Source organism: Spea bombifrons, chromosome 13 (genome assembly GCF_027358695.1).
Source record: "Spea bombifrons isolate aSpeBom1 chromosome 13, aSpeBom1.2.pri, whole genome shotgun sequence".
In the NCBI taxonomy this organism is placed as follows: Eukaryota; Metazoa; Chordata; class Amphibia; order Anura; family Pelobatidae; genus Spea; species Spea bombifrons.
The window spans coordinates 6,540,052-6,554,150 of NC_071099.1; the positions used below are offsets into that span (position 1 = coordinate 6,540,052).

The window sequence follows — 14,099 nt, forward strand, 5'->3', positions numbered from 1 at the left end:
AATGGTCATTGCATTATTACGTTATTAAGGACATAACAAAGACAAGCAGACTAAGGACATGGATTACTGGAACCATGTCCTGTGGTCCGATAAGACCAAGATAAACGTATTTGGTTCAGATGGTGTCAAGCGTGTGTTGGCCCCAACTACGTGAGGAGTACAGACAAGTGTGTCTTGCCTACAGTCAAGCATGGTGTAATGAGTGTCATGGTCTGGGCCTGCATGAGTGCTACCAGCACTGGGGAGCTACAGTGAGGGAACCATGAATGCCAACATGTACTGTGACATCCTGAAGCAGAGCATGATCCCCTCCCTTCAGAGACTGGGCCGCAGGGCAGTAACCCAACATAGCGACCCCAAACACACCTCTTAGACGACCACTGCCTTGCTAAAGAAGCTGAGGGTAAAGGTGATGGACTGGCCAAGCATGTCTCCAGACCTAAACCTATTGAGTATCTGTGGGGCATCCTCAAACTGAAGGTGGGGGAGCGCAAGGTCTCTAACATCCACCAACTCTGTGATGTTGTCATGGGGGAGTGGAAGAGGACTCCAGTGGCAACCTGTGAAGCTCTTGTGAACTCCATGCCTAAGAGGGTTAAGGTGGTGCTGGAAAGTGGTGGCTACACAAAATATTGACACTTTGGACCCAGTTTGGACATTTCCACTTAGGGGTGTACTCACTTTTGTTGCCAAGGTTTAGACATTAATGGCTGTGTGTTGAGTTATATTTGAGGGGGAGCAAATTTACACTTATACAGGCTGTACACTCCATACTTTACATTGTAGGAGAGTGTCATTTCTTCAGTGTTGTCACATGAAAAGATATCATAAAATATTTACAAAAATGTGAGGGGTGTACTCACTTTTGTGAGATACTGTAGTATGTGTGTGTGTGTGTGTGTGTGTGTGTATATATATATATATATATATATATATATATATATATATATATATATATATATAAATGCATAAAACTAAAATGTCTTCATTTTCAGACTGTACAGAAAAGGCCTGATATGAAACTTATTGTGACATCTGCAACTCTGGATGCTGTGAAATTCTCTCAGTATTTCTACGAAGCGCCAATTTTCACTATTCCAGGTCGAACTTATCCAGTAGAGATTTTGTACACAAAGGAACCTGAGACAGACTACTTGGATGCAAGCCTCATCACTGTTATGCAGATTCATTTGACAGAACCCCCAGGTTGGTTTGCTGTTCTTTTGCTTATGAAAACATCAGTCCTTAAGAATAACGTCAAAAGCAAAGCCCCAAGCGGCTTAGTAGAATGATTTGTTAATAAATGTAACACCAGTGTTAGTCACAATTGTTCAACTGACTTATAATTGAAGGCTGATAATCTTGGCCACATCAGAACAAAATTTTAAAGTGTCTCTAGTTGTCAAGTGACACCCTTGAGTGTTAACAGTGAAAATTATAATATTGGAACAATTCTACATTGACCTAACCAAACATTTAGCATGCAGTGATTGTGCTATATCTCAAAGACTGACTGTAACTATGGTTGTTTAATAGGTTAATCTTACAATGCATCCTCCTGCATGTCTGTCACAAGATTTTATGTTTGGTCTCTGGCTTTTTTTTTTTTTTTTTTTTAATTCAGCACTTCTGTTCCCTTTTGGTAGCTACGGTAGTCAATACTAATGTTTCGAAAGAGGTAGAATTAGAACTTTCTATGTTTACAGGTCTTTATGTAAACTTTGTAGAGGTTTGTCGCGGGTGACCGCGGGGGTCACTTGCAGCTCCACTGCGAGGCTACTGCACAGGCCTTAATAGCCGATGCGAGCCGTGCACGCACGCCTACTAATAGTACGGCACAAGCATGGAATAAAGCATGTGTGTCACGGATCTGGCTAGTCCGGCCGACTACCTCCACTGACTTGTGCTCCCTTAGCCTTGGACAACACACTCTTTCCCCGGTTTCCCAGTCACTAGCCGAGACTCATTGTAGCGTGTAACATTAAGAACGCTTTATTGTACATAGGCATGGATATATATATAATAGAATCAGATCTCTGAGTAATATAACAACACCCTTTAGCTGGGTAATTCAGGTCTCCCAGGAACTATAGAGAAGATAAAGGGATTAGCCTCCACAAACAGACCCCCACCTCTGTCTTCCACTGATTGCCAGACAGGAGCCCTGGCTGGGCACTCTGAAGATAATCCTGTCTGGTTCGCAGAGGGCATAGTGGGGCAGAAGGCTATTCTGGCTGCCCAATGGTTTCAGAGGGAAAACCTGTATGTCCGGTACTGGGCCTGGAGGTGTGGGTGGCGGATGAGCAGCTTCTTGGTCCGGGCAATACGTAAAGGTGTATAACATAAACACTGGGTACGTAGGGGTCCACGGACAACAGATTGTTCCAACACTTGAGGAAACTTCACCAAATGGATATAAGAAATGTTCAGTAATATTTTTCCTTTCCGATTTAGTTCACCGATTATTAGCTGCCTGGTCAGGTTGAAATAGGTTCCAGGCGAACAGGTGGTTGGGCCGGTATAATATCCACACCGGTGTACCTGAAGAGACAAGTCTGTCACAGTGTGCCTATTCCCCCTACAGGGAATAAGAGAGCGAGAGTGTGCAAAACATCATCCGTTAGCGCAATAACGCTAACAAATGACACTAGAAAAGTGCACCAAGCAAAACCATCATTGCTCGGTTATACCAGCTCCCCTGTGTTTGTGTCCTGCTGTCCCACAGTCCCTTTTGCCCGTATCCTGTCCATTTTTGATTTATTACTGCCTTCCTCCGTTTTGTTTTTTACTCCTGGATCCCCTCCTGACTTTGATTTGCCGCCTGCCTCGACCCGTGCCTGCCTTACCGTTTGAGATTGTCTCTGCCTGCCCTGACCTGTGCCTGTTATACCATTTATGAGAGTGTTGCTTCCTGTCCTGACCCGTGCCCACCATATCGTCTTGAAGTTTGTTCCTGCTCGGGTGATACAGTACCTAACCTACTGCTCTGACAGTAGGCAAGATATCATAATCCTGTTATCAGATTTTTACTATGGGGCTTCAGATTTTAACCTGACCAACAGATCTTGACAGATATGTTTTACTCCTGACATGTCACCAGCATACCTAGGAACTTCTGGGCTCCGGCTACCCGGAGCCTTCCCTTGCGGGACACGGCCAGGACTGCCCGCTGACGGCAGTGGCAGTTCAAGGTGTGAGCACATCACATCATGTGAGCACATGTATTTTTTAGGAAATCAAATTGTATTAAATATTTTAACTTCATCAGGATAGTAGGGGATAAAAGAAGGGGGAAACGTGAAAAGCAGGAGAAAATACGTTTTTTAGAAAAACATAAGAATAATACTTGTGTATACTGGTCAGAATACACTCATGGATAACATCTGGCTATCAATCCAAATCAGAAGGGATTCAAACGTTAAAACCTTAGAGTGTATATGTCTCCCTATTTCTCAAGGGGGGGAAAAGGGAGAGGCCAGTGGAGAGCGAAAAAGGAGAAAAATAAAGTAAGTGTGACGGAAGCCTCCATCACTGGGGCCACTGAAGAGCCCTGAGAGCCAGCCTCCTTGCTAACGACTATGGGCCCTGGCTTTGTAAAGACCAGGGAGTGATAGCCATTGTTTCAGTTTAATGTCAGACTCTTCTGCCCCGCCCCAAGGTGCACTACTATATTGTATAAGTCAGTGCCCCCACCCCCATGGTGCACTAATATGTTGTATCAATCAGTCCCGTTCCTCCACTACAGACATTAACCCCAGCCAAGCCATCCCTGGAACTGATTTTGGCCAGTAATAGATAGTGGAGGTTGGGACCCCATTGTATTGTTAATCCCTTTACTGACCCTATTGTCTCTGGAAGGCAGATTAGGGGGGTGTACCCATTGTATCCTAATATCTTGATTTACGTTAATTCATGCTTTGCTGGCTATATCCATCCATGTGTATGAAAAATAAAGCAGTCTTCATTTTGTTTAAACCCTACACTGAGTCTCGGCTAGTGACTGGAAAACCGGGAAAGAGTGTGTTGTCCCAGGCTGAGGGAGCACAAGTCAACGGAGGTAGTTGGTCGAACAGTAAAATTCAGGCCTAAGGGGCCTCCGATCCAAGAAGAAGCTTAAATGTCACAGAATAGGAGAACTGCAGCCATGCAAACCAGGCCGCATATGCTGTATACTGAAGCTTGCTTTACTGATTCCTCAACTTTCCTAGTTTCCTCCACTGCCAGTTCCTAAGGGATGGAGTCTTATCTGTTTTCCATTATAAGGGTCTCATGCATTTTGCTGTGTTGTAAGGCACTGTTTGTAAGCAGACATCGTCCGCGCAGCTGATTTTCCCCTACAGCTTGCTAACGTGGGCTCACAGCTTACCGCTGTGTGTGGAAACCCTTTTCCCGCCTAGGGGAAACAGGAACCTGGCTGGGAAAAGAGTAATGTCAGTTTTTATTTGGTATTCTTTCTTTTCATTAATACCTCCATTAAATTATCCTTCTTTGACTGTATATAGGTGACATTTTGGTTTTCTTGACTGGTCAAGAAGAAATTGACACTGCTTGTGAAATCCTGTATGAGAGAATGAAATCTCTTGGGCCAGATGTACCTGAGCTGATCATTCTACCAGTTTATTCTGCATTACCCAGTGAAATGCAGACAAGAATCTTTGATCCAGCTCCACCAGGAAGTAGAAAGGTAAATTATAATTGACAATGTTTTTAGAACAAAGGCTATGTGGGTTTTGTAGTATAACATCCCCCGTCAGATCTTTCTTCCAGGCTATATATGTTAAGATCCTTTAACCTTTCCTGATAAATGTTTTCCTGTAATCCATGAACCATTTTAGTAGCCCTTCTCTGAACTTTCTCCAACACATCTATATCCTTCTGGAGATACGGTCTACAGTACTGTACAGAATACTCCGAGTGAGGTCTCACCTGTCCTCTGTACAACTGCATAAGCATTTCCCTCTTTAACCTAAAAAAATTGCAATCTGGCTTATCTCTCCAGGAACATCAACCTTGTTGCAAATGTTTGTGTCGTCAGCAAAAAGACATACCTTACCATCAAGACCTTCTGCAATATCACTATGTCTATAACAACTATGTGCAACTATTGTTGCGCTGTGAAAGGCTAATAAATGTTATGTGACCACATTTACTTAACAATGCTGTGCGTACCCCCTCAAGCAAACAGGTTTTATGGATTATCTAAGAGCCAAGCAAGGGAAGCAGGTCACTGGGGTTACTTATTTCACCGTGGGCAGATCTTTGTCAAACCCTTCTAACTGGCTACACAGGTAGATACAGTGGAGAGAAGGCCAAGACCATGGATCTATAACACCTCCAAAATTATTTAGTATGCATTAGGTCTCAAGCCTGGTTCAATCTTTGCTTCGCGATGAGGGATGATTTTTTTTATAGATAATGTGCTGAAATGTTAAGTGGTACTGTACCCTTAAACATTTGTTTTCTAAACATTTATTTATGTACGTATCTTTGCATAATTACATGTACTATGAGCAATGTAACATTTAAATGTAAAGGGATACGCCAGTGTCCCAAGCAGCGCTACCAACGAAGAATGCATATTAATATGTTAACATGGCGACAATTGATGTACCAGGCACATCATGACACATGTATAAAATGATCGATGATGGCTTTTGTAATAGGTCTCAGTTCCCTGAATGAGTATATATGCTAAAATCTGCTTCCTTCTCTGCTCTGACCGCTGATCCTCTCTCATTATATCGGCCATGCTACCGCACCCTCTTTGAATTCTATGGTTTTACATATCGGGATATAATCATCTTCTACACATGACATGATTTATTCAACAAAAATAAACCCAGAATGGCGACACTACATATGAAAAACTAAGTTTAGCTTATGATTCATTAGTGTAACCAGGGGGTACTTACCTTCCGTCCACCCGAACCACCATTCTACTGAAGTCCCTTGACGCCTGTAGCCGCTGGCAGGTTTCCTGAACGCAGACCGCATGGTCTCTGGCTCTGTACATACACGCCACCGTGTGGCCTCTTATAGGGACCACACTTAATGCGTTCCAATGCGTTTCATGTGAGGCGGGAAATTCAATTAGTATGTCTACTTAAACCTGGCTGTTGCTCTAGATCTGTGCTTATTAAGTTTCTTACTTCGTGATTTTTGCTTTTGACCTTGGCTTGTTTTTTGACGTTCCTGTCTATCTCCTGCATCTGACACGGCTTGTTTTGATTATCCTGTCCTCGGCTCCGTGTAACGACTACTCTTTTGCCTGTTGCTACCTGTATCCTGCTCTGCTCCCATAACCGGTGGATGATACCAAGTTCCTGCATTGCTGGTCCTCTAGCCGTGACAATTAGCTTGTAGAACCATTTTTAGCAGCAATAACTTCAAGTAAAAGTTTTCTGTATGTCTTTATCATTCTCTCACATCATTGTGGAGGAATTTTGTCCGACTCTTCTTTACAACGTTGCTTTGTTTCATTGAGGTTTGTAGGCGTTTGTTTATGCCACCGTGAGAATTCCCGGCAAGGGAGATTGTTAAAGCACATCGAGTAGACGTGCCGGCAGCGGAGGTTGTTTACGCGCATCGCCGCAGTCTGTGAACGTCTGCGCGATGCGCTTAGACAGTTTCCCGTGCCGGCACTCAGGGGAGCGTATTGGAGAGTAGGATGCAGGTCCCCTGCAGTGCTGCAGGGGATCTGTTTCCTAACCCTGCTGCCTGCCCAGCGCCCAGAACTGCATGTCCCAGGCGTCGGGCGATACGAATTGCAGATTCCTGCGCTAAACCCCGAATATAGGCCACACCCCCACTTTAAGTCTTTAAAAAAAAAAAAAAAAATGCGGCCTATATTCGGGCAAATACGGTGTGTGTGTGTATGTATTATATATATGTGTATATATATATATATATATATATTATATATAATATGTGTGTGTGTGTTGTTTGGCCCAAAGTTATACACCGCAATGGTTAAACAAAAATTTACAGAACATTTTAGGAAATGTAGTTACATAAAGCTGTTAGGAACATTATCATGTGGAGTGACAGTTCCATTTTAAACTAAAAATTTTATAAGCACAGCCAACATGCACAAGGTACTATCACAGGCACTGATCTAGAGCAACAGCCCGGTTTAAGTAGACATACTAATTGAATTTTCCGCCTCACATGAAACGGAGACTTGGGACGCATAAGTGTGGTCCCTATAAGAGGCCACACGGTGGCGTGCGTGTGTACAGAGCCAAGAGACCATGCGGTCTGCGTTCAGGAAACCTGCCAGCGGCTACAGGCGTCAAGGGACCTCAGTAGAACGGTGGTTCGGGCAGACGGAAGGTAAGTACCCCGTAGTTACACTAATGAATCATAAGGTATACTTAGTTTTTCATACATAGTGTCTCCATTCTGGGTTTATTTTTGTTGAATAAATCATGTCATGTGTAGAAGATGATTATATCCTGATATGTAAAACCATAGAATTCAAAGAGGGTGCGGTAGCATGGCCGATATATGTTATAAGTTATAACAGGTTGCTAGAAACAAGAGAAACCTAAGTGATCTGTACAATCAAATTGGTGTTTTAGTATTCTGACAAATGTTGTTCATTTGCAGGTTGTTATAGCCACTAACATAGCAGAGACATCCCTCACTATTGATGGTATTTACTATGTAGTAGACCCAGGATTTGTGAAGCAGAAAGTTTACAATTCCAAGACTGGTATCGATCAGCTTGTTGTAACTCCAATCTCACAGGTGCGTAGTATCATTTGTGTCATATGCACTTATGGTTTTTTGTTTTTAACCATTAATAGTTTTCATTTTAAGTGTGTTGCAACGTATGTTTTTCAAGAACATGTTCTCTTGATATCTATATGTATGAATCATAATGTAGTATTAATATAATTAATACTACATTATGGATGTTAAATTCCCTAACACACTGCTTGACAATTTTTTTAAAAACCTAGGAGCCGGCTGAAAAAGTTAGGAGCCAGGACTTTTTTTTTTGCCCTACACTCACACTTTGCCCCAGCACTTTGCCCACTCTAAAAAGCACCAGTGCATACTTTTAATTACCATTAATTAATCCCATTAATTAACTATGACCCCAGTTTCCCATAGGCATCTTTGTCACTAAATAGCTTCCCATAGTCCCATGTTTAGTGACAAAGATGCCTATGGGAAACTGGGGACAGAATTTGTCTTTGCCCCCAGTTTCCCATTGGCATCTCTGTCACTAAACATGGGACTATGGGAAGCTATTTAGTGACAAAAATGCCTGTAGGAAATTGGGGACAGTGTTTCCCTTTGCCCCCAGTCTCCCATAGGCATCTGTCACTAAACATGAGATTATGGGAAGCTATTTAGTGACAAAGATGTCTATAGGAAAATGGGGACCGAGTTTGTCTTTGCCCCCAGTCTCCCATAGGCATCTTTGTCCCAGCCTCCCACTTCCAAGCATGCCCCTGGTTACTTCCACTGACCTGACCCCGATGTGCACTCTGTTGGATTCCTGCTGCTGCTGCCGGCGGCTCCACCCTCCTCACTGAACGGGGCTGGCACCGCCCACAAAGGTCGTTGAGCAGCGCTGGTGCCGCCCGCGAAAGTTATTGAGCTGCGCCGGCTGACTCACTACTATTTTGAATCGACGGGTGGCGTTTTAAGAAGCCGTCCCCGTTGATCCGAAATAGAATTGAGTCAGCTGGCCAGCTCGACTCAGTGACCTTCGTGGGCGGTGACAGCCCTGTTCAGTGAGGAGGGTGGGCGGAGCCACCGGCAGCAGCGGGATTGTCTGCATCGCACAGACGCCCGCTGTTGCCGGAAAGGAGGATGCAAGTCCCCTGCAACGCCGCGAGGGATCTGGATCCTAAACCCAATTATAGGTTTGGCTCACAAACACCTAGGTGCCAGGAAAAAATTCAGTCGCCATGCCGACCTAGCGCCTGGGATTTGTGGAGCCCTGCCCTAACATCCTTATGGCAGAACAGTGACAACTTCAACAGTGGACAGATGCTGGATCTGTGCAGAAAGACAACCACCTTGCCCTTCTTTTACACTCTTACCTCTTCATCCAATTTGTCAATTCCTGTTATTTTTGGACCTGTTAAGACTGATATTAGCATGTTATCTCCCCATTGAAATGGCTGTGAGAGAGCAATTCTCCAGGGGAAGATTTTATGCAGCTACTTGGGACCATGGCTTCTGATGTTGAAACGATTAATTTTGTAAGGTTGCACATCTAAACTCTTCAGCTGCAACTCCTGGGACCCCGGAACAGGAATTAACTCCTGGTGGTTATAATTTAGCCTGGTGGAGGGAAGTTCCTCACCTTACAACGGGCTGCTCCATCTAACCAGTTCAATGGATTGTGGTGATAATAGACGCCTGTCTCCAAGGCTGACAGTGACTTTCTGTCTTGATGTCTTCCAAGAGCTTTTTTGGAGCTTTTGTCAATATTTCTGGCTCTCACTGGTCCAACTTGCCAAGGAGTTTACCTGAGAGAACTCGCTGAAGTTCAAACAGACCATCAAAATGGGGAAACTAAGTGACTTTGAATGTGGCATGGTTGTTGGTGCCAGATGGGCTGGTCTGAGTATTTCAGAATCTGCTGATCTACTGGGATTTTCACGCACAGCCATCTCTAGGGTTTGAGCATTGTCTGAAAAATAGAAAATATCCAGTGAGCGGCAATTGTGTGGACGAAAATGCCTTGTTGATGTCAGAGGAGAATGGGCAGACTGGTTCGAGATGCAACAGTAACTCAAATAACCACTTGTTACAACCAAGGTATGCAGAATACCATCTCTGAACGAACTACACATAGAACCTTGATGCTGATCGGCTACAGCAGCAGAAGACCACACCGGGTGCCACTCCTGTCAGCTAAAAACAGGAAACTGAAGCTACAATTTGCACAGGCTCACCAAAATTGGACAATGGAAGGCTGGAAGAACGTTGTCTGGTCTGATGAGTCTTGATTCCAGTTGCGACATTCAGATGGCAGGGTCAGGCTTTGAGGTAAACCACATGAAAGCATGCATCCATCCTGCCTTGTATTAACGGATCAGGCTGCTGGTGGTGGTGTCATGGTGTGGGGGTCATTTTCTTGGCACACTTTGGGCCCCTTAATACCAATTACCAATACCAATTGAGCATCGTTTAAACGACCTGAGTATTGTTGCTGACCAACTCCATCGCGCAGACATCCGGCAGCCGGTGAACTTCTGCGCGGGGCACGTAGACAACCTCTGCTGCTACCCGACTACTCCTCTACCGGCGCATCTATGGTGGAGCACCAGAAGTTCATGTGACACCGGCTCTCCTGTCATAGATGCCCTGGCAGAAGTGCCGGCAGCAGTGGAGGTTGTCTGCGTGCATCGCACAGACGTCCACCGGCTGCCAGAATCTGGATATAAGACGACCTCGAATACGAGACAATGGGTATTTTCTTAAAATCGAGCAAATGCAATGTACTGATCAGAGCAACCCGAGCAATAGCACATGGCAAAGGTGAAATTAATCTTGCTTTAAAAAAAAAAAAAAAACATTCTAAACACCCCCCCCCCAAAAAAAATATGGTAAATAAAATTAACAAACATTGGCACCAAAAAGTAAAATGACCCTGAAAATTACTCTGATTAGGGTCATTTTAGTTTTTGGTGCCAATGTTTATTTTTATTACTGAGATCAGGGAGGGATGAGAATAGTTATTTTTATATAAATTATATATATAATTTTTTTTAAACAAATGTTTTAATGTTAACCCCTGGAAAGTTGTCATTCTCTGTACCTCATGATCAGTGTTTCAAAACTATCACCGATAGGGTCCTGGAACTCTGCCTTGCGAGGCAGTATCCTGGACCTGGGAAATGGTGAGAGGCGGTGAGTACACCTGTGCGCTACGTGATGAGTTAACTCGTCATAAGGTCTTCATCAACATTGCAATTATGAGTTAAGTCGTTATACCAACACAAAGGGGTTACTATACATTCTTCCCAACAGAAAAAAATAAAACGCATGCCGCAGAATTTGTAACCATTCATCAAAATCTTGTTCTGAAATTGCTTCCCAGTGACTGGCTGCCGTCAATCAGGCAGGTTCGTACTTCCAATGAAATGGGAGTATGTCCTTTCACTGATTGACAGCTGAAACAGCCAATTAATGGCAAAAAAGTGCTCCAATACAAATCAATAGGAAAACTTTACGAATACACACTGTGGTCTTAACACACAATATTCAGCAAAGCCCAAAACTGGAACTGATTGAGGGTGAGTACATCTCCTGCACGTCATTTAGCTGGGGGAAAGGGGCAGATGCATTGGTAGGATTCTGCAAAATCCCTCTACGCATTTGCAAACAGGCCCACCAAAAATGTAAATTGACTCTGTTTCTTTCATATTCATTAAAGAACATACAATGGCTGGAGTGTCCCTATAACTGAGTGGCAAAAATGTAGCTAGCTCACAAGGGCTTAGAGTGCATTATGTATTATAGCGTTGGGGCAGTGTCATGCATTTAGTACTAAACCCAAAACTTCCATCGCAGTTATGCATCGTTACGTTGATTTGTTGTTCCTTTTGTCCCCTCCCCAAATACAGAATATCCACTTATACCTAGACTGGCCCTTGATATTTTTCTAAACTGTAAGCTTATGTTTTGAGTTCTGTAAATAATAGATGCTTCCTGTTATTAGGCACAAGCCAAACAGCGAGCTGGAAGAGCTGGAAGAACAGGTCCTGGGAAGTGTTACAGGCTCTACACTGAGCGTGCTTACAGAGATGAGATGCTGACCACAAATGTTCCTGAAATTCAGAGAACTAACTTGGCCAGCACAGTATTGTCTCTCAAGGTAAGGCTTTTCAAGTTGAACCTTAAAGGCAACACCATGACATACTATACTAGAAGCTGAACAATAGATGTATTTTTAAAAGATGTCTCCAACATCAGTACGGTCACTGAAGGCCTCCCAGATCAAGCAACATCTCCAGGCCTTTATATCGTAAACAATTTTCATTCCCTGATAGGTGTGTGCCCGGCTCCTAAAATGGGAGGGAGGATGGGCAGCTAACCAACAAATCATAACTTTCATTGGCCTACACCATAAGATCTACACCAGCACCTTGCACTCATAAGATGTCATGTTTTTGGATGCTTAAGCCAAAACTATCTCCTCACTTAATAACATATCTTTGGTATTTCCTAACTGAACCCTGGAGGTAGCCATGCTTGATTTTAGGCTAGTTATTTCAACCTATTTATTCAATCTGTTTGATAGGGGAGCTTTTACTCCTTACTCATCAAACCTAACCTTTTGCAAGTTAACAAGAACTGTTTTTGTCATACCCCCTTTAATGAAAGATATCTCCATCACCAGCTGACATTTTGTACTTTCTCCTACTGTTTCATGTAAGTGGTTCTTGCAGAGCTGCTTTAGATGGTGGTTAATTCCACTACACCTGTGAAAAAAGCTCCTTCCCTAAATTTTGAATTTGCAAGGCAGATGCCAGCCCAGTGCCTTAACCATTTGTGGTAGACAGCACTTCCATACCTCTTAGGTTTCTAGTGGAATTAGGCTTTATTACTTTCAATCTTCCACTGTAACCTTCTTGGCATTAATACCAGTTGGGGACACAACTGCTTATTTATTTGTTACAGGTAAACTGTTTCCTTCTCTAGTCAGCATCCTTTTGTTCCACAATAGGTTATTTAAGTTTGTTTTTTATTTTATTTGGTTTCTTCCTGTCAAGATGAATTATAATATAATATTAGGGTTTAGCTCCTCTAGGAACCTTTTCAGGGCTCTCACAAATTATTACAAAGTTCCTCAACATTTTGTTACTTTGCAGGTACATTATGGGACTAATACAGCTGCTCCTAACTGCAAGAATTTCTGTGAAAACACTTTTCCCAGTGTTTTTTCAGTACTTTTTGAAAGAAACTAATTTGCACATTTTTTATAATAACAAAAAAAGGGAAACTGAGATTGATCATGTAGTTGCACTTTGTGAGCAGATAACATTGAAAATAGAAACTGAAAACCACTCTGGAGATTTTCTTCCCAGTGGCCACCATAGGTCTGTTGAATGCCTACCCCCACGTCTCCGTTCACCTAGACCAGGGGTAGGAAACTTCGGCACTCCAGGTGTTGTGGACTACATCTCCCATAATGCTCTTACAGTCATAATGCTGGCAACGCATCAAGGGAAATGTAGTTCACAACATCTGGAGTGCCGAAGGTTGCCTACCCATGACCTAGACCAGCAACAGTTCCTTGCGGTTTGGAGGGCCTAAAAGCCTCAGCAGATTTTTAAGACAGAGTGTCAGAATGGGTTCTTGTCATCGGATTGGAAATAGTGTATTTAAACAAGGCTGCACAAGAAGTCACACCATTGGGCCAATGTTTCTTTTTTTCAACTGATGGCAGTACATATCAATGGTGTCTTGAATATAGGGCTGCAACTAACGATTATTTTCATAATCGATTAGTTAGCCGATTATTTTTTTGATTAATCGGGTAAAAAAATGCATATGCCACCATGCCCCCTGATATGCCTTTTACCCCTATATGCCACTGAGATGCCACTGTGCCCCCTGATATGCCTTATAGCTCCTTTATGCCACTCTGCCCCCTGATATGCCTTATAGCCCCTTTATGCCACTGTGCCCCCTAGTACGCCTTATAGCCCCTTTATGCCACTGTGCCCCCTGATATGTCTTATGCCCCCCATATAAGAAAAACTGACAACGCTAAAATAGGTATAAAAATATATGCTTTTATAAATATAGACAAATACACAATACAATATAAATATATATAAATATATGGACAATATAAACAATACATCAAATATTACAGACATCAAAAAAATAAAAAACACAAATTAAAGAATGCACATAATTAATAGACTCCGCTACTTCACCTCACTGCCACCTGCCCCACCAGGGGTTTAATATATTAACAGAAGAAAAACAGGACAAGCAAGCAGCACTGGGTAAGGTAAGCCTGGACTATTATCTTTATTTTTATGCTCATTTGCCCTGTGTTTCTTCTGTTAATATATTAAACCCCTGGTGGGGCAGGTGGCAGTGAGGTGAAGTAGCGG

General features: G+C 43.0%; 1 protein-coding gene across 1 annotated transcript in view; it reads left to right on the forward strand.

Annotated features, from left to right (window-relative positions):
* The window catches only part of DHX8 (DEAH-box helicase 8), a 114,719-nt gene that overhangs the window by 72,566 nt on the left and 28,054 nt on the right, over positions 1 to 14,099 (forward strand). The window contains exons 16-19 of the mRNA XM_053453632.1: positions 996 to 1,206; positions 4,503 to 4,684; positions 7,609 to 7,749; positions 11,690 to 11,845. Coding sequence (XP_053309607.1) covers positions 996 to 1,206; positions 4,503 to 4,684; positions 7,609 to 7,749; positions 11,690 to 11,845 — 690 coding nt within the window. The remainder of the gene's footprint in view (positions 1 to 995; positions 1,207 to 4,502; positions 4,685 to 7,608; positions 7,750 to 11,689; positions 11,846 to 14,099) is intronic.